Source organism: Falco punctatus (genome assembly GCF_963210335.1).
Source record: "Falco punctatus genome assembly, chromosome: 1".
Classification (NCBI taxonomy): domain Eukaryota; kingdom Metazoa; phylum Chordata; class Aves; order Falconiformes; family Falconidae; genus Falco; species Falco punctatus.
Genome location: NC_137580.1, coordinates 50,822,027 through 50,844,015, shown reverse-complemented (window position 1 = coordinate 50,844,015; position 21,989 = coordinate 50,822,027). Strand labels below are relative to the sequence as shown.

Sequence of the window (21,989 nt, the reverse complement as noted above, 5' to 3'; positions counted from 1 at the left end):
ATCTTTGGCCAAAAGAAAAGACAACTCTTAAGTCTTCCAACTCAATATCTAAACCATGTAAAAATAAAAAATTTAATAGCCTCTGTGCAATTGGATTACTATTCAACCAATGTCATGCTCAAAGAAGACAATTTTTAAAAAAATTCAGATGTCATGGATGATCCAAGCAGAGCAATACATTCTATTTGATACCAACGTCTTTGAAAACGTGAACCAACACCACAACTCCAGAAACATCTTGAGACTGGTAATATTCTGTGTTATTAAAGTTATCTCCCCTATAGTTCAGAAAAGACACAGGTAGCAGACAGAAGATTTTCCCATCTAAAACAAAAGCAAAGAGAATTTCTGACCTCAGAAAGCAGGCCAGTTGGCACTGAGATTGCTTGCTCATTCCAACAGCTAGCTGAGATACCAAAGCAGATATAAGGAAACCTAATTATTAACTATCATTTAGAATAGTGCTTTATTGATCTATTTTTTCTTTCCATGATACAGCTGTTATTTTATAGTCAAAATCTATGCTTTGTTAGAACATAGTCTGTTCTCATTTCATGACTGCTGAGCACACAAAGTAAAATGAAAATTATATGGAGTTTTGTTTTAGGTTTGCACTTTTTTCTTTTCCATGGGTACTAAAACCAAATAAAGTTGTGCTGTCAACAGTCCCACTGTCTACCTGCCACTGAAGGCAAGTTCACAAGTCTCAGGAGAGACTGTTTCCCACCAAGCCGCAGCCTTGTAAGGAGCTGGCAACATCAAATCCAAGAGCCAGGCCAGAAGTCTCTTTCAATTAATATTTTTTTGGGAATACTGATATGAAAAGATAGTCCACAACAATGGGGACAAACTGTACTGTCACAACTACCCAAAAAGCAACAGAATCAAGAGTCAAATGAGATCAAAAACGGTTAGTATACATGACTGTACCTTGGTCTATCATTTGGAAGATACAATTTATCAGTGCAAGCAGTGCAGCTTGTCTACTATATTTAGGGCTAAACCCAGATGGATTCAGTCAAGGAAATCTGAGGATTCTAGATGCCACCACAGTCGCCTGGCGCACAAGCTTCCTTATAGCTTTCCCTAAAAAACAAAGAAATTCAAGACAAAAAAATGGTGAAAACTTTCCTCATCTAAGGATAATGTTTCAAGCAGGAACAAAACTGTTGACCCTGTAAGCAAGCAAGCACCTTGTTCTCCCAATCACTTTCAGTAACAGAATACTTCCTCTCAGTGGACATTCCCAGATTTACAAAAGTGTAAGTCACAGGCTGAGCCCCGATCCTTCTAGCTCCTATATCCGCTTCCATCAGTGTAATTAGCTGAGACTGAGGAAAGTTTCCTCTCTCATACTCCTAACCCCAAAGAAGTAGGTACTATCTTTGGAATTATCAGGGACGTGCTGATAGTCCAGTCCTGATCTGTCATTGAAATAATTACTTTGAAATTCCTTGGTGTGAAACTCGTTGTACAGCTGTTGAAGGGATTCAACACACATTAATCAGTTTACCCTCAACAACAACAGTTTAAGAGAATGTTTGTTGAAGCAGGGTTTTAAGAAGCATTAACTGCTTCAGTCAATAAAATTTAAAATGGAGCCCCCCAAAAAACAGTCTACAGGATCTAGAGAACAGGTGCTCTTTCCCTTTTAAAGGTAGGACCTTCCTAATGAAAAACAGAAATGAAAAAAAAAATCACAGAAGCATAAAAATAAAATGCTCTATTTCAAAGAAACAAACTGTGTTTCTGTTATCAGAACATTAGGAGAGGAAGTTAAGGAACCCATTTTATATTAACATTGGTATTCAAAGCAGAGCAGCCCGAGCTATCAACCACTCATCCCAGGTCTACATAGCATCAAAGAGAAAAAAATTAATGGATCCATGTAAAAATTTATTCTCCATTTTAATTTCTATCTTTCACTTTTCTTCAAAAGCCTTTCTTTTCTAGAAGATACACTGCAAAGGAAATACATGCAAGTACTGAACAGGGCGAAAAAGAAAATCTATTGTACGTGCTGGGATGATTTCAATGTTTATTTACACATGCTTATACTTAAATTTGCGGAGCGTTGAAACTCAGAAAGATGAAGTGCTGTATCAAAGCAGTTATTTTTATGAAGACATTTGTCATTATGTGAATCCAGTCCAGACAGCAGCAATCAATTCAAGTTAGTCACTCAGGTGTGTATCTGCATGCATCATACTCATGAGAGAGTTTTCTTTCTACTTATATTTGCAATATTAAAAGCAGTACTGCCATAAATGCTGAATCTGAATCAAGCCCACCATATTCTTTTGAAGGAAATGGGGCAAGTCCTCTGGGTACGTAGACCATCATACCCCTATTATAATTTCCAAAAGCAGTGGAGCTGGGATACTTACACCAGCAGGGGACTGGTGTATGTCACTACTTGCAAAGATTCAGTAAGAGCAGTGAAGAACTATCAGTATGTGTATACAACTTGCGAACAGTAAGTCAAGTGAAATGTAGCAAGCCATGTCTTTGAAGGACAGATCAGTGCACAGAGTATTCTTTATATAATCAAACTAATATACACTCCCTATCTCTTGCATTACACTTCTTTTAGAAACGTAGAGTTCTACTAAACGAAATCTTGTTCCTTATGACTTGCCTTACAAGCTGGGTGGCAAGTAGACGTTGGCAATTATTAGCCAAGAGCAATTTCTAAGTGAAGTCATGCAGGAACATACGTGTACTTTAGATGTCACTCAAAAAACTACTAAAATTTGTATTTTGTATAGGTGCTCTTGCAAAAATATTAAAATGCAAGGGCCACTGCAGAAAGTACTTCGAAGAGCTTGAATATTGTTGCCCACTTTCTGGCTTAAGAATTTTAGATGCTTAACACTTTAAAAATGGTATGATCAATGACTGTGGTGCTTGAATAAAGAACAGAACAATTTATCTCTAGATCATCTATCCCACTACTGGAAGACTTCATCTAAGCATTTATCTGCAGCAGACAACTACAGGAGAACTCTGACAAGTCATATTTCTGTCATTTTGCTAGGACCTATTTGCTGAGTTTTTCTATTTTTACATTTCAAATTGTCATCCCTTAATAAACTCACTATATTCCTGCCATCAAGTGAAGACCTGGACCAAAGACACCAATTGTCACTTAAGCACCTTGCTAGTATTTATGAGCATTTTGATTTCATAATTACCTTCAGGATTATTTCCACAATATTTTTATTGTCAGCAATGGTTACAGATTAGCATAACTTTTCATAAATGCCCTCTATAGATTTTGAATGCAAGCCACCAAAAAGCTGCGTCCAAGAAGAACAACTCTCATCCTTTGCTCTCCCTCCTGTATTTACAAATATATTTCTAGATGAAGATAAGAATAAATATAAAATATCCCACATTTATTATAGCACAAAACTATCTGCCATACTCTAATAACTATAATGCCATAATGACTGCTGGTCATTCATACACATCTTGTAACTTAGTAAATAGTTCTTTAAAGTAAGTTTAAAAACACTAAAACAATAAAAAGCTTCTGATGAAAACATCAGAAGATAAAACATGAGTGTTAAAAACTGTCTTCTGGATGTGTTTTTTATGTATTCAGACATCCAGTGGCAACTAACAAATGTGACACCCACAGATATTAAATAAACTCTAAAAGTATCTCTTGATACATCTAGATTTTTCTCGGTTTTTCATTTCACTGGAAAACATAGGAGATTGTCCCATGAGTATGTGTTTAAAGCATAGATTTGACATAAATAAAAATTAATAATTGACCTAAAAAGACTTTAGCCTGTTTAGCTAAACAGTCAATAGGGATATCTCCATGTTCCACTTATTATGAATGCAGGAATCCCAGCACAATAAATTAAGACTTCCTACTTACTACAAACAAGGAAGAGTAGTTTGCTGTGATGTCTTTTTTTGTGTTTGTTTTTGCTCTGCTCTTTTTTTTATTTTTTGTATTATCTTGGAAGGTAGATTTTTCATTTTGTTTGATACGTTAATGCACATCTTCCTCTTGACCTCTTGCAAAGTCATGTACCACATGCTTAGAAACCTGTATTTCCTGAACATCACAGCTGACTGCTTTACTGTTCTGGTGGCACGTACACAGCACACTGAGGTTTACCTGGATGTCTAGTGACAATGAGGAATTCAAACATTGAAATGGAGCTGTTACAGAAGTGGAAAAGTTCAAGGTCTCTATCAGCATCATTAAAGCCTCTCCAAGATTCAACTTCATCATTTAGTTACTATTCTTAGTCAAACCTTTGATAACTAGGAAGTGGTTTTGTTCATGCTCAGTGACAGCAGAGATTATCATTATTCACTGCCAGCATTTTAATCCACAGTGGTACATTATTACCTGCATACAGAAAAAGAAGGGGTACTGCATAAGGCTGTGGGAAAGAAAATGAAAGGTCTTATAACACTTCTGGGAGCAGTAAGTAAAGTGTTCTTCAGGAGATCCTGCTACGCACTGGGAAAGGCTTTTGCCAATGTATTGCACAGAGCACACAGACAAAAAGCATTCCTAAAGGAAGTATTTTTTTTCTAGTTATTTCCAAATTCAAATGTGTTTTCACATATTTACTGTTATCAGGTGCACTGTCTAGATTTTGATGGCCTTTTTGTATGTAGCACTGCCTTTTACAAGTGTGATTCCTGGAGATTTCTACATTGAAATTTAAAAGTTTCATTTGTGGTATAGCCATGACTTCAAAAATAAATTCTTTTCCATAAAAGAGCAGTATCTTTTCTTTGTCCTGCTGATACAGTTGCAGCCAGGGTGGATAGGAAAACAACCTTGCCTTCAAGCAGACAAGAGCTTCTTAAAACATGCAGAAGACCTACAAGTCTGTCCTACCTTTTTAGATAGTTAATCTATCAGAACATCCCTCCCTCTAACTACTTTGTCTTTCTTTTATCCTTGGATCACCGCAGCTACATATCAGCACCATTATGACTTTAAAATCCTTCTACGTTACCTAGCAGTCTTCCAGAATTTTCTTATTAGCCAAACAGCAACACTAAAACTGAGAAGACAAGCAGCAGAGTCTGGTAATCTTCCACTAGCAAATAATATCCTGTCAGAAACATAGTACCATTTAGTAACACAATGAAAAAAATCGAAAACGGCCACAGAATAAAAACACCTGATCATTTTTTAGCTTGAAATTACTGATGCCCTTGGGGTGGTAGAACAACACAGAGAAATTAGTCCAGTGATTCAATTTTTATCATCATCATCATCCTGAAAAAGGACTACTGCCATTACCACCAGTACTAGCATACAGTTACACATTAGAATATACACCGTAAACACAGACTGTGATAAATATTTTCTTGAACTCAAATTCTGCTATTCTCCCAAGCTCTATAGATTTTCAAGCCAACAATAGCTGCTTTTTTCATTACAGCTCTAGTCTGTGTGACCGATTTTTTATTCTGGGCTGAATCATCACAAAAGCAAGCAGATTGGTTTAAAAAAAAAAAAAAAAAAAGCTGAATACCATAGCAACTGGCTCACAGCCCTGCTAACACACAGGAAGGATTTTTTACTTGAAGAGCTACAAGTGAAAACATCAGGCCAAAAGCAGATCTGGTGTAAATATAAACACCACAACAGAACCACCGAAGTTGCTGAATCCCTCCCTAGTCTCTTCCCTGTAATACCTTTTGGGCAGCTGCAAACTTTCAGGTTCTTATTAAAATACAGTACAGGGAACAAGGAAACAATATGTGCTATAGTATTGATTCTGCATATATACCTTGAAGCTTCAAACTCTTTGCCAAAGTAAACAGGATTAAATTTTGAAAAATCAAGTCCACAGAAGCGCAATAATAATAGAGCTTGATCTTCGGTTTTAATTAATAACAATATCAGTTCATAATTAAAATGATTAAAAGTTTCTAAAGGAATGTCTCCAAATACACTTTACATTGCCCAAGTTAGTTACTCCTTTTAGGAACACATCCAAGCAGCCACAATATATTGATAATAAAGACAATCACTTAATGACAACACCCTCTAAGAACTGCATCAGGTCTACAGGTAATATAATTGGAGCAGCATATTGCTCTGCAATAACCGTATGGAGTCTGTGGTGGGTTTATATGGCAAGGTTTTGTTGGGGGGAGAGCTTCAGCGGTGGCTTCTGTGAGAAGACACCAGGAGATGCCCCTGTGGTGTAAAGAGCTGCTTCCAGCAGCTCCAGGACAGACCCACCACTGGCCAGAGCTGAGCCCATGAGTGATGCCAGCGGCACTTCTGTGATAACATATTTAAGAAAGGGTGAAAAAGCTGCACAAGAGCAGCTGAGAGACAGGAATGGGAAAACATGAGCAAAATAGCCCTGCAGACACCAAGGTCACTGAAAACGAGGGGGAGAAGGTGCTCCAGGCGCCAGAGCAGCAGTTACCTTGCAGCTCATGGAAAAGACCATGGTGATGCAGGTTGTCCTCCTGCAGGCCATGGAGAACCACAGTGGAGAGATACCCACCTGCAGCCTATAGAGGACCCCACACCAGAGCAAGTCGAGATGCCCTGAAGGAAACTGCAGCCGATGGACAGCCCACACTGGGGCAGCCTCCGAGCAGGAGTTGTGGTTCCATGGAGAGGAGCCCACACAGAGGCAGGTTTTCTGGGAAGAACTGTGGCCTGTGGGGACCCACATTGAAGTAGTACATTCCTGAGGGACTGTACCCCGTGGAAAGGATCCATACTGGAACAGTTCTTGAAGAGCCCATGAGAAGGACCCATGCTGGAGAAGGTCATGAAGGACGGTGTCCCCTGAGCGGGACCTCACACTGGAGCAGGGGAAGAGCAGGAGGAAAAGGCGCAGCAGAGATTAAATGTTATGGACTGAGTGTAACTCTCATTCCCCATCCCTCTGTGCTGCTCAGGGGTGGCAAGAGGTAGCAGAAAAGTTAGGAAGGAAAGAATGAAGTTGAGTCTGGAAAGAAAGGGGGTGAGGAGAAGATGGGTTTTGTTTTGGGGTTTTTGTCGCTAACCTACTGTATTTTTAATTAGTAATAAATTAACATTTCTCAAGTCTAGTCTGTTTCACCTGTGACAGTAACCAATGAGTGATGCCCCTCTCCTTATCCTTTCATCTTATTTTCTTTCCCAAGAAGCAAGACATCATCTTGTCCTGCTGAGAAGGGGGAGCGAGAGTGCAGCTTGCTGGGCTCCTGGCAGCCAGCCAAGGTCACTCCACTACAGAGCTCCTGTGTATGAGGAGAGCGTAAATCTCTCCTAGGCAACTGAAGCTATGAAGTTTTTGCTTTGAGGTAGATGTGCCCTTCTGTTCTAGGTTAGCCATAAGAGGTCGTCAGTGTATCGCACAGCGAAGAATTACAGTCCTGTCTCTTTTCCACCATGTTTGGGGTGGCTTGTACTCGGGAGACTATTTCACTGCCTAATAACAAAATAATGACCCCCACTGAGTCTGGCTTTATAGGCCAGGAGAAAAGCCAGCTCTGCTCTCTGTGCATCATTTAAGAGGCATTCAAAACTTGCTATAAAGTAACATTAAGTCAAAAAGACCAAGTACAAAGGCTTCAGCACAACTACCTACATTGCTTTTAATATTAGGGCTAATTTTTAAATCAAAGAAGTCTGAGTTAAGTACAAAACTCCACAGCATCAAATTAATTTACTTGATCTCTATAAACATCATTCCTGAGTTTTTACTGGCATCAAGGAGTTCTATAAGCCACCCACACCTATGAAAATCCAAACATTATTTTGCAATTAAAATGAGGGGAAGAGCCTTACTCAGATTCCAGAAAACAGTGGTCTGATTTTCTAGTAATGAAATAATGAACTATGGAGTAATATTTTTATCAATATTAATTTTTTGGATCGGACAAGAAATGGCCACAAAATTCTTAAGGTCTTTTGACCCTCAACTCAAGCAGTCTCACAGGGAGTTTAAGATCTCAGGAAACTCCTCCATCAGAGACCCCAGAACCTGAATTAACAAAATATACTTTATTTTTTGGAGGTGATTTCATCTTACTAGTAAATTGCTTGACATATTCTACCCATGTTACTGAAAATGGGCATGTTTCTGTTTTGTCTCAGATCTTAATAAGTCATAATTCAGACATCAGCCTAATTTTAATCATACATTTGTTCTCAATATGTACATATCTCAAGGTATGCTGGATTTATAATATATAGAGTGTATACAGACTTTGTTATACATTACTGAGAACTATGTACCTATCTCAGAAAGTATACATGTCATTTATCTTTTTAAAAATATTTATTTTAAAGTCACATTTTTCTTTAGTTTACATTCTATTAAGCTGTAAAATTCCCTAGTTTGGCTCCATAAACAGCATACAATTGTCATTTTTGTATCTCAAGTGGAAACAGGAAAAGCAGGACAAAGAGAATCCAAGAAACTTAGCAAAGCCACATTCAATGTTTTATCTGCCCTAGATTTTAAAACATGGAGTTTCCAACGCTTCCCGTACTCATCAGCTAAGAATGCTTGATGGGCTGATCATAACAAAGTGCTAGCTCTTGCCCATTCCTCATACATTCAGAATGGGATTTTTTTGGCGAGTTTGTTGTGATACATCTTTGTTTTGTCTATAAGGGATAATGCAAGAATTTTTTTTTACTTGAGCTGCTTTCGAGCTATTCACACAGAAAGATTATCACCTGTTTCCTGAAAAATGTGAACTGGTACTCTCTGTGGTTGGTATTATTCATGCATACACACTTTGTTCAAAAAAGCATCACAGAAACACGTACATTAGAGATACCAACATGCTCCTATAAATACAGCCCTATCACATACAAGACCAGATTCTGATTTTGTACCAGTAATTCTATTCAAATTATGTCAATGAAAATCTATTCTGCTTCCCAAAAATAGTAAATTTGCTCTGAAAATCTTATTATCTTAAGTCAGAATCCAAAAGGAAGAGAGAGAACAGGACAAGCCAGAAATGTGGTTACCCATTCTGTGTAATCATACACACTTAGTCTTGCCTATATAAATAAGAAAAATGTAGATTCAAGGACAGTAACTTACAACAACAAAGGTCAGACACAAGGAGGGCTGGGATACAAAATTGTCTTTAACTTCATATCTGAAAGAATTTTTCCATGCTCGAAGCGGCACGAAAAACATTACAAAGATGCCATACCACAGCAGAGATTCAGTGAGTGAAGGACACAATGGTAAGGCCAATACTAGTGCTTGAGATAGGATGCAAAATGGGAAAGTAATCTAATGAGTAACAAACATAATGATGGCTCCAGCTGTTTCCAAAACTTTGGGAAAGGGCAACACAAATGTTTACAATGTCAAAGGCTATGCTGCTACTCTATTATCCTTCATTCACCTAGCAGAAAGGCATTATTTCAGCATAAATACTTACATTGTTCTTGTTACAAGATTTATTATGACAAAATAATTATTTCATAGACAGTATTATCCAGATTTTTAAAAGTGACTGGAACAACCAGGGTTTTTTTGTCTTAAAAAAACTCCAACTGCTTAAGGATACATATCTGCATGGTAGCCCAACTGATGAGTGTCTGAAAGCAACTCATTAATGAGAAGGAAATTCAGTGGTAAAGACAGTAGAAACTGTTTCTCCTAGTACTGCTGATACAGCTAGGGTCCAGGAAAAGTATTACAGAAGAAATAAGCACAAAAGGGGGCATCTTAGCACAAGCACAGTACACTCAGACAAAAAGCTGTCTACCTGCTTACAATACAGTCACAGGAAAACATCTAAACCATCAAGCAGATGTGCAGCACACCAAGACTTATGTTATTAAAACGTTCTAATGTAGAAACTCATTCTTTGCCATAATATTTAGACTTCTGAGTTCAAAAGCAAGTTGACCTAGGCAGTTCAAGGTGTTCTTCAAACTAGACAAAGGTGTTTGATTAGTTAATCTCAGAAGAAGCTGTGTTAAACCAGGAATTAAAAACAGATGGATGTATCAAAAAACTCTGTCAAAGGTCTCCTGCATTATATGCAAAGAACAGCAGCCCTGTAGATGTACGTAGTATTACTTTCTCAGAGAAGCTGTTTACCCCTTTATGAAAATGATAAACCATAGCAACGACATTAGCTAATTTGCTAAAGGACACCTGTAGAGTTAGTAGCTAAGCAAGAAAATAAAGCTAACTCTTTATTTTAGGTCAATGAAAAGTCTCTGTCTACACATGGGTTGCTAGTATAAAGACAGAGTCAATACCATTTCATGCCATTTTCTGTAATCCAGTTAAAAAAAAATACAAACAAAACAGAAAGTGTGTTCAATACAGTTACTCACCATGTGAAAGACAGAAAAAGGAAAAGCAAAGACGGACAGAAAAGGCTATATGCCTTTACTTTTATTGTAAATATTTAGTGTTTGCATCATCTTTGAGACATCTCAGACTCTAAATAACATTTAGAACATGCAGTGTCTAGGTGTGCTACTTCCTCTAGGACACAGTTGTTTTCAAAAATTTTTATTCACTGCTTGTCAAGTAACATAGTACAATCAATGAACTGTAAACATTTTATCAAATTTGCTTTTTCTGGCTTCCGAGGTCCATTGTCATAAGGGCTCCCTGTAACCGGCCATCTGGGATGAAGACAAAATAAGTGATAGGCATCCTTACCTCCAAGCCCATCTCCAGAATCAACTTCATAGATGCTCTCCCCTTCCATGTTGTCTTCAGGATGCAGCAGAAAGCAAGATCTTCCTCAAGTGATTTGCTCAGGCTCCAGAAGGAAGCTGAATCCCCCCACACTGCAGCCAGCAGGTGTTATCTTTCAAACAAAAACATAAAAGCAAAGCCATTGATCCACTTCGGCCATGTAACAGATAAGTCATTTAATTTCTCTCTTTAGCCCCCGACTTTTCAAAACTGTGTCAATTAGTTCTGCTATTAAAGAAATCCTTTAACACTACATCCAATATCTCCTTATATCAATACAGTCTTTTCAGTGGGTATCTGAGCTCCTTTTTACTTGAAAATTCAACTGCCACTCACAGTATAAACCCTCCACCCCATATAAAGAAGTTGCATCAGCCCAAATCGCAGGACTATGTTGAGGGGAAAGCCCCAGCACTGACCCATGGTTATTTATATGGCCTGACAGGACTAGGAATGGGCAATATGGAACAATACACTGCCCATGTACAGGATTAGCTCTTTGCTGGCATGCTGTGGGTACCGTGAAACCAAATTATACTCAGGTTGCGAACAACAATACAGACTGAAAGCACACATATCATGCGGGTTCACTTTAAGACTACTCTTGGGTCACTTTAACTTTAGGCAGAGAGAGCACCTCTGTTTAGTAGTGGACTTGATCTGCAAATGAGCATAAAGAAGGAAAGTGTAAACATGGGTGTAGACTAAAGAACAAACCTACCTCTTGGTTTATTTAAGAGAAAGACAATGAGAAATCAAAATTTCTTTCCCCTAAACTGAGTCTGAATAGTTAGTTGTTTTTCTTATTACTCTGCTCCACTGTAGCTAGTTTTTACCACCTCTTTTTGACAAAAAAAAAGAAATCATTCTCAGAGAACTAAAAAAAGATACTAATAAGTCAGGAATCATCCATGTATTAGTGCCTTGGGGGGGGGGGGGGGGGGAAGTAGTCAGAACAGCATGGAGTTACTGGAGTAGTTTTGCAGCAAGTGGAGAAATGTCACATATCAGATGCTCATGGTCTAGACAGCAAAACAAGGATGAGCTCCATCAAGGATGAGCATCTCCCTGTGTAAGATTTGCAATCTGATTATTTTTAAAACAAAGGAAAACAGAAACCAAAAGCCATCCAAGAAGAGCACAGAGGCTTCTCCCTGCCACAAGTGAACTCAGACAGGCCAAGAACATAAAATATGATGAAAGAATGATGATCAAGTACATGAATAATGTGATATATAAAACACAGTTCAGGTACCATTAGTAACTTAGAGCTAGTCATGGAGCAACGTATTGGTTGCCTCCTTGCCAGTTTCAAATGAGCAAATAACAATTAATTTTTATTTGCAAGTCTGTGGCCTCTCTTTTTGCTTTTCCATGTCATTAGGACTGCATTCAAATTGTCCCATGCCACTGCATTTTATTGAGAGGGTGGAAAAGGGAGACAGGTTCTGTATTAACATGAACTGCCCCGTATATTTTGATCAACTCCCTTCTTCAACTTCCCATCAACAAGAAAGCAATAAATATTATTAAAAAAAAATCTGTATTCAGACATCAAGTAAAAGACAATCAATAGTTCAAGTACTATGTCATTTTGTTGATAAAAAGAAGGGCATACCTAGAAGCTTCACACCAGATGACCTCTACTTCTTCAACTTCTTCAAGCATCTCTGTCAGCGTCTGCATGCTTTTGTCGATTTTCCGCTGGTTGAGCCAGTGTAGGCGTATGCCATGTAACAGAGAATGCATGGCACTGCAAAACACTGAGCAGACTTTCCATGGAGTGAAAATTGTAGTATAGCCATCCTACACTGCTGATGCTTCTTCTTAAGCTTGCATCAGTGACTGAAGTGTTCTAAATCAGCAGTCATGTTTTTCAGAATGTATGCTACTGCAATTTGCAAAAGACTGAAGACTGAGAAAGGATCCAAGATAATGCTGATTTTTAGTGATGGAGTATCCAGTGGTTAAAAAAAATTTAAAATACATTTTTTTAAAAAATATGAAAATACTTACCAAATATATAACTGGAACACAGTGGTTATAGTATCAAGGTCTGGCTGCATATTCACACCTGAAATATGTATGTTCCAAACGCTGGTTTAGGATACTCACAAGAACATTATCAATCATAGTTCTTGTTTATAAAAAGCAAATGCCATGAAGCAATGAATACTGTATTCCCATGATGAAAAAAAGCTCTACTGAAGATGTCACAGGATTTAGCACTATTTTTACTGGACAAATGGGTCAGATGAGCAAACAACGATAATTTGAGGAAGTCAACCATAGCCTTTCAAATGAAAGAACTTTTCTTGCAAGTTTCCTTTAAAAAGATCTTCTAAATCTGCTCAGATCTTCTAATTTCTAGCCTTGGGATTTATGATGAATGCTATCATCCTCCCACACAGTAATATAGAAATCATGTTTGTATAAAGTAACTGCTGACCAAAGGACATTGTGAAATGTCTAAGAACTAAACACTGCACTTTCATCCATGCTTTATGCCTACATATCTGGAGAAAAAAAAAAGTTAACCTGCGCACAGCATAAATACCTACATCTACTTAGACATAGGCGTTACACAGCTTATTGTGTTCATCTAACCGTAAACAAAAATGTGTGTCCTTATGAAAAATCCATGAAGTGTCTCATTTTGCCTTATAGTAATGAACTAAATTAAGTCTGCGTGCCCTCAGCAAAACCTGTAAGTGTAAAAAGTAGCAAATTTCAAGACACTTATGCATAATAACGATTGCTAAAACTAGGTATCAGTGCTGTAAAATACTAGCATTTCAATGCAAGGTTACCAAGACATTAAGTGGAACCAGAGTCTTCATTGCCTAGTTAGAAAATAACTAAGATTAAAAGAAGATAAACAGAAGGAAACCTGGTTTTAATAATTTATTATTTCACAGACATTCCTTCTGAAGCAAATTAATTGTTCTTTATTATATGCTTGCTGTATCTTCCTGCTTAGCATCTGTATGAATGTTGCTTTTAATAGCATTTCACTCACAGCTTAACTTTTTTTTTTGGGGGGAAGGGGCTGTGGTTGGATATGAAACCCCCTACTGTTCTCCTCCCTGGCTATGAAAACTTTAAAATTAAAAACTGAAAGCCCAGCGACACAGAGTACTGAAATCTAGAGCTGTTCAAATCTAATCACAGCAACAGAGTAACCACAGAGGTGGAATGCTTAATGCAGAACTGCTTCACGCTTGCTGTGTTGACTGTGAGTTCACCCCTTCTACTAGGGAGAGGAAAGCCTGAAATGTTCCAAGTTAGCCTTATCACAAAGGAAAAATTCCACAGCAGACAAACAGTGAAGAGTGAGGTACAGCTAAAGCTCTTTTTAAACAGATAGGATACACTAACGAGTGTGATACTTTTTAAATTACAGATCATTTGAAACCTACAGTACCAGGACTCCTTTGATCACACAGTTGCACATTTTGGCAGCCCTTGCTTCTTGCTCATCCAAGTTCTCTCCCCTGGGAATACCATGCAGTAGGTCCCATTTTCCACCATCACACCTGAGAGTAAAGCCATGTGAGACCAAACTATCATTTATTGCTGGCCTCTGGTCCTTGATGAAAATGCTATTATGAGGAAAAAAAACCAGGAATGAACACATTTGTTTAAGTTTTGTAATCTGAAGTCTTTGTCAGTTCTGGTGTTGAGAGAACAGCATGTCAACAGAGGCTTGGGAAGAGTCTCAGCAAGACCAGTTGTTCACAACTTCTGTCAAAGTGTATTTCGCAGAACCATCCATGTCAGAGTAAGGCAGCGCGTGGCAAGAAGCTGAAGTCAGGAATGCATAACTAAGTACTACTCGCATTATTATTTTTTTTTCCCCTCAGAGTGGTTGAAGAAGCCTCACTACCTGTTTTAACACATGCCAAGGAGTCATATTCCCAAGGAGATGTGCAGACAGGAGAGCGATAGATTAATTCCTGTTATTAGTTGCCTTCTTCAGACCAGTGCCTGACCCCAGGTGCTGTACAGTGGAGTGCACAGAAGCTGCTTATGCTATCCATGTACATGCCATGCAATCCCACAAACAGGAAGAATCCCCAGCCACAGATACAGTGGTGATCTCTGATCTTCTTGACCTCCTTGAGTCTGAGAAAGCCCAATCAAATGTAAATAGCTGCCGTCCCTTGATCTTTCTAAATGATCTGGTTAGCCCTCTGGCTGCAGATACTGGATTTTGCAGAATTAATCCTCATTAAAGTAACAGATTACTACCACTGGAGAATATGTACGTTATGACAACAACATTTGAAAAAGCACAAATTTTGTCACAAAAATCAAAGTATGATAAGAATATTTATACTTACACACTTCAAACCTTCAGGGAACTTTACAAGTTTAATTCTTCTAGTCAGAAAGATCATAGAGTTTGCCAGATTTCACATCAAGTGCTGAGATAACACAGATGCCAGAATTAAAATGCAAACAGAAGGCAAAGTCACTGCAGTAGCCACTTTAACTCAAACAGCCCAGCAGTCCCAAATATATGTTGTGGGTGCACTTTTTCAAACAGCATTATTCACAGCATTTCCACATAAGCCCAAACTTCTAGGATGCAGCTAAACAGACCTTCCGTAGATGTAGACTGCCAACTCCTGTCCATAAATCTCAGAGGGTCTTTTCAGGTGGCTTACACAAGGGATCATTCATCTCCACCTCCCTCCATTATTTTCTCTCTTTGAACCACATGGCAGAGGGCACAAATGGCGAGACCGCTTCCCTCTCCCTGTTCATCAGCCTTTTCTGTTCTGTTTGCTGGAAACATAATTTTGTAATGTTCTGCACTGTGTGTGATTGTGGAATGGTTCCATGTGGAGAACAGACTGGGCGTGAGAATTTGGTGACTGCAGACACTGCCTGCAGCTTTTAGGAAAACATCTGATGTCAAGGAGGATCCAAAAGCAGAATACCACCAGATTTGTAGCACTATTATGTTCTTACACCAACCTCATCACAGAAGCAGAATAAAACTGATTGTTAATTCTTCCATCTTGTTGCCCTGTCTCTCGGCAGGGGGGTGGGCTGGGGATGAGGCAGCTAGGAAGAAAATCTGAAGATCTGTACTCCTACATGAATACAGAGGAGGCTGGTGCCAGATCTGTTTCTGAATAGGTTCTCTTGTTCAAAGTTTACCATCAGGTGGATCTACAACAAATTACCAGTGATATATCTGTACTAGTCCTACACCCCTGCAAGCAGACAACCTCACACAAGGAGTCCTGCTCAACTAGTTATTTTTGCTTTCTCTTCATTTCCCACATTTGTCATTGGAATTTATTCAAAGTTAATGAATCAGTCCAAGATTCTTCATACATATTTAAGTGCTTTTCAAAAAAGAAATCTACATTTTGGAAATGGGCAGAATCTTGTATTCTGTCAGGCATAACCATGCTTGAGTTAGTCGTGTAGTAATACCCTAACAAGATGCTTTCCTGACTACCAGACTTGATAATTATAATTCCTTCCTAACAAGGCTTCCAGTGAGATTGTTTTATTATTCAGAGAAACTCCGAGTTGAATAGATTCACCTCATTTTATCACAAAGATGCATTTTTTTGAAATATCTCCATATGGTAATCTCAAGAAAGTCAAAAAAGGAAGTTCGTTATCGGCATTTTAAACACTGACAAAATCCCCGGTTTTCAACACTTCAAAATATGCTCCAACTCAAGATTTTGAAGATCAAGTGCTAACAAAATGACTTGCTGGGAACAGCCATGAAAGGAGATCCATGTATTCTAACCCCGCAAAATATAGTTCAGGGAGGAGATAAGAAGCTGTACCAACAGATAAATTTAACAACTTCATTCCGCCAAAATATCCATCTGAATTGGAAACAGGAGTGATTTCTAAGTCTGAGGTACTTCATTTCTGCATATATTTTTTTCTGCTTAAAGTACATGTTTTCAAATAACTCCATACCTGTTTTACCTGCTAAACCATTTTATCACTTTCATCACAGAGCACTACTGCTTTCCAGTTCCTTTTCTGCACTTACACATTGTGACCACTGCGAAGGAAGTTATTTCATGCACTAGTGTGCAACAGGGTTGGCAACTCAACCTCTATTTAACAGTGTACCACAAAACATTTGACACACCGGTCTCTGCCTTGTGGGCCAGCGCTATAAGATACAGTGTGAACTGTGCACTGCAAACTAAGAATTCCCATCAGGCAAGCTGTTACCTTAGAAAAATAATTTTGCAATTTGGTTCCTCTCCTGATGGTAGAAACAGTAGCTCTGATGCATGCAGGAACAGCAGAGGTCAAGCTAATGTTTGTAAAGTCACATGATGATGGTGATTATGATCTGGAAACATACACCACATATTATGGTTTCTGTTCTAGGCATACTAGTTCAAAAACAGAGGACTGAGCAGGGTATTGCGTCAGAAATATTTTCCTTAAAGATGTGTCTAAGAAGCCAATTTCTGTCACTTAAAATTTATGATAGTTTCTAGGAATCTCTCTATTGCAAGAAAGATTCATCAAAGAGTTATACATCTCTGACATTTATACAAATTGATTGATACACACACTGTAGCTCTACTATCATTATCAATACTAGGAACATCTTAAAAAACAAAACCCCACAACCCACAAAGAACACCCCAAAACACACCTCCTTAATTTTAGTGAATTTTCAGTTTACAGTCTATAATCTTTCAGTTTAACAAGATGTTGTGTTTTATATTAGAGATAGAGAGATCCTGCTATTTTGATAGCTTCATTTCTTGTAGGACTCTCTATTTTCAAAGGAGAGAAACTATATTCCATTTTGAAACCCACATTCTTATTGTAATTAGCAGTGACTCCAGGAGCATATAGCGAAACCAAAGAACTAATCAACACATTGACCAAAATACAATTTGCAAAAAACTGTACAGAATATCTGATTTAAAAAAAATGAGACAAAGTAATAACAAAACAAAACCAAAAAAAACCACCCCAACAACAACAAAAAATTACTAGCATGGTTCTACTTAGATGCTTGCAGCGTAAAAACAATTTGCTTTCCTTAGGTTTTATCTGAAGGCCTAAATTAAGCATGCAATACATACTTAGGATTATTTTCTCATTTGCTTTAACATTAATTTTCAAGACAATGTTGAAAAGCTGAATTTATGCCCAGCTGTAGTTTTTATAACCAACCAAGAGAAATTTAGTTTGTATGCTAGAGCAACTGTGGAAATCAATTCTTAATCTATGACCTTGCTTACCACAGCTTGAAGCCTTGCAATAAATAAATGCCTTGAGCCACAAATAAGAAACATTTGGTGAATCAAAGAGACAAATAACACAAATCTATATGTGTATATATAGCATTAGAAAGGTCATTTAAAATACAATATTGGCTCTTTCCTTGCTCTAACATAATAATGTTTGAAAGGCAGGACACAGTAATTGGCTGCATTAATACCCAGCTGGTGAACAGTCACAAGTACCTATTTTCTTTTCAAATGACAATATTCATCCTTTTAAAAGAATTCTTGTAGCCTGCCTGTTTTCTTTCTATGGACAAAGCCAAAATGCTTAGAAATAGAGGATCTCTGAAAAATATGTCTTTTCTTTGTCCTAGCGTATGCAAAGTCTTTCTCTAATGCATATTTAAACTTCCTTGTGAAATTGCTCAGTGTTTCATCACTAACAGGAAAAAATGCCAGAGCTCATGTGTTAACCTGCACTTAGTCACAACTACCCTTCTTTCTATGCTGAATCTCTCAAATCCTCACCCTGTATGTTACTAATTTCTCATAGCAGCATAAGCTAAAAAAAAAAGCACCAATAGTTATGTCTCATCATTATTTCACAAATATAATTCACAGAATATACCTGTAAACAAACCTGTACATCTCTAAAAACACACCTTCCATCCTTGTTGTATTTGATTGACTGTAGATATTAAAATTGAGTAGCACAAAATAGCACTAGTGCAGCTAATTTCCCTCTCTTAATTGTCTCCTTCCTGTTATGCTGGAATTCAAATGTGACTGACACTCCTGTTTTAGATTAACATTATTAGTTTGCACAGCAGGTGACCAAAGGAACTGATTGGAAGATTTCCCTTATTTTAACCCTAAATAAAGGATGTTATCTAATACGAAGTGAAAGAATATGGAGATCCATAATTACCCTTGAATTGGAACTTTACATAGAAACCAAAGCAGAAAAAAATCTTGCTTTTTTAAAATATAATGAGTTTTAGTCAAAGTAGATCATTAGGTCTTTTCTAATGTTACGTTTTCACAAGATGCTGTAACACGTTGTGATTAGTTCTCAATCAGTGAAAGTTTTGCCATTAAGATATATATAGAAAAAAAATCAAGAACCAAATTGAAATTCCCTTTTCAGTTCTTAATAGAAATCACAGCTTCAGCATCAAAAGGAACATATTTGTGCCCTTCCAGCTTTCAGGCTAATGCCTGCTCATGTCAGGTGCCAACACTCCCTGTATGGGATGGAGAAAGACACTGTACCTCCTGGTATGGAACAGAACTTAGAACCATTCTCAGAATACCTGACCAAGCAGCCAGTATAACAGCTAGCTCTGTGTACGCAATTTGGAAAGATAATATACACTTCTTTTATTGTAACATCGGCTTCTTTTTTTATTTTTATTTTGGGTGATGCTTTTCATGGAAAGGACACTGAACAGAAGAGCAGTTTAATCCATTTTCATTTTATTCGTAGTGTCCACAGTAACTACAAACCAGCTACTGAAAGATGGGGGGAAACATTTTGGGGTTACAGTCCATGGAACAGAGGAAAGTATGGTAAAAGAAATCGGTTGAAGCCAGTGCTAGGTCCTACTCCATTTAATTTATTTTCAACTACTTCTAACTTCTTCCTTACTGGAAGCCTTTAAAGTAACAAGCCACTTATTGCGGAACAAGAACTGTCATCTCATTTAGGGAGCGAAGATTAATTAGCAATTAATTATATTGCTCACAAGCATCATGTTTCTTGGGAGTGCCCAGTCTGGGACAGCAGATAAACCAGTGATAAAACCAAAAATATCATCAGGGGGAGAGCTAGAATTACACAGAAATTACTTGGTTCATCCTACTTAGTTTTACTTATGATCATAGACATACCCAACTAAGAGCCAAAAAGCAACTCAGGAGACTTCTGAACTTCTCTTCTGCAAGCAAGCATTGCCTTTTGTCAATGTATGGATTTATTCCAGACTAAGGGTGACTTCTGTGGAAATAATGCCAAGTACTTACTGGTCAGAACTGATGTCTGAAAAGAGAGGAGAAACTATCACATTCCAGATGCACACAATGTTTTCATACTGAAAAATAAGCTGTGCTTGACCCTACCCCAGAATAGACTAATCGTACCTACAGCTAAAGCAAAGGAGGAAGAAGTCCGATTTCACACGTGCTTTTCCATACCCAAGAGCAGAAATTTTAGCTTGATGATGACCTACGTTTTATGCCTAGCTGGAGAGAAGTCACATTCCAAACCAAAGCCCCTCAGATAATAGCAGTATGTTACAGGTCTAAAAGCATACGCAGTTCCCAAGTTTCCAAAGGTTTTGCAGCTGACATTAACCAGACCTCTCTGGAGCTCTTTGTGGGAATGGGCAGGTATTAGCACAGCAGCTGCAGAAGTGGAGAAAACCACACAGCAAGCCTTCCTGAAGCAGTCATCTGCACAGTCCGGAGCAGCCCTTGCTAACTTTATGACTCTCTCCTCAGCACTAAGCATCAGTTAATATTGACTCCTTACCCAACTCCACCTGCTATGTCCTATCTGGCATTTTAAATTCCTCCCTATGTTACAGTCTTAAAGGCAGTTTGTTCTAACTGCAGGAGAGTTGCTTAGTGTATTAATTTGTGTTAGAGAAAACTACTTCCTCACCAACAAAACAGATTTACATTACAATGTGCAGCTGATTATAACCAATGGCCCTTACAAAACAATTTAAGATTCAATAAAACAAAGCATTGTATTCACTGATGGCTTTGTATCAGCATAACTAATTACCTCAATCAGGAAGCTCAAAAAGATAATGAACTTGATTTATTACAAATACAAGGGCTTGCCCCCTTATAAAAATTACTTGTTCTACAGTTCAGGACACATGTTGATTTATAGCACTGCCTGTAATTCTCTTATTTTTTACTTTATCATTTAATAATAGGCAGAAAATGAATTAAAAGCAAAGCAGAGCAAGACACATTTCCAATATAAATGTATTCAATTCCACAGCAATACTCATACACTACCTATACACTAGTATTTCACTAATATTAAAGATACAAAACTATTTTGAAAAACATGCAGAGAGTAAAAGATTAATTTGGCTAAGATTACAGGAAGAGTGACTACTCTTGCCCTTCTCATGTGTGACTGCTCATTATTTAGCAATACCTGACATGTGTTGCTGAGACCAACTGAACACAATTCAAATTCTGTTCAGCTCGGAGTAACTGAGAGTGTCATAAAAAAATCTCTGAAGATAGATTATGAATCAGTTATGGCACAGGATCACAGGGGCGGGGGCTGGGAGGACCAGAGAGAGACTCGATCTGTTTGGAGTTGGTGGCTGACAAGTATCTTAACATCTTTGCTGCAAAGCCGCTTTACAAAGCACTTTTCTCTCTCCTGACCCTTGCATCACCCATCCTTTACCTCATTTAAGGGCAGTTAATGGACAGATAGAGCACTTAAGGTTTACAGATTTATTGCCCTACATTCAAACTATACAATACAGTTACAAATTTTTACAGTACGTATCTTAAATAAACACAAAACCCATTCATGTCTGATCTACTTAAACTATGAGTAAATTGCTTAAGACTTTCATCTACTTGAAGTCCGTCCTCCAAGTTTGTCCAGACAAGATGAGTGCCACAGATTCCCCCTTGCTGCATATTTATGATGCAGATCTTTGAGGAACCCTCAGGTGCATTTCTATATATTTTGCTGCATGGGTGAAGGAAGAACCAGCATGTCACAGATCAAAGGAAACATTTTTTGCAGTTCACTGGTAACCAGCAACATTCTTTGGCTTATCTTAAGTTTTTGGAGTTATCACTGGAGCCCCAGGATGTCCAAGGAGACTGTCACACATCTTCATGAGTATTAGTACAGTTTCTCTGTCAGTTATTATAGCATTAATGATTATTATTATTATTATTGCATCGATATTTGCAGAAGACAGATTATGGGCAACATGAGAATATTTTCAACAGGAAGAATGTTGTCAGAAACTGCAAGAACTGCTTGATATAACTTCAACTCTGAGCT

General features: G+C 37.9%; 1 protein-coding gene across 1 annotated transcript in view; it reads right to left on the bottom strand.

The window, feature by feature from the left end:
• PPP2R2C (protein phosphatase 2 regulatory subunit Bgamma) overlaps positions 1–21,989 on the bottom strand; it is a 209,737-nt gene that overhangs the window by 92,657 nt on the left and 95,091 nt on the right. Inside the window, 3 exon segments of the mRNA XM_080373473.1 lie at positions 10,656–10,706; positions 10,709–10,768; positions 10,771–10,806. Of these exon segments, the coding sequence (XP_080229599.1) occupies positions 10,656–10,706; positions 10,709–10,768; positions 10,771–10,806 (147 nt within the window).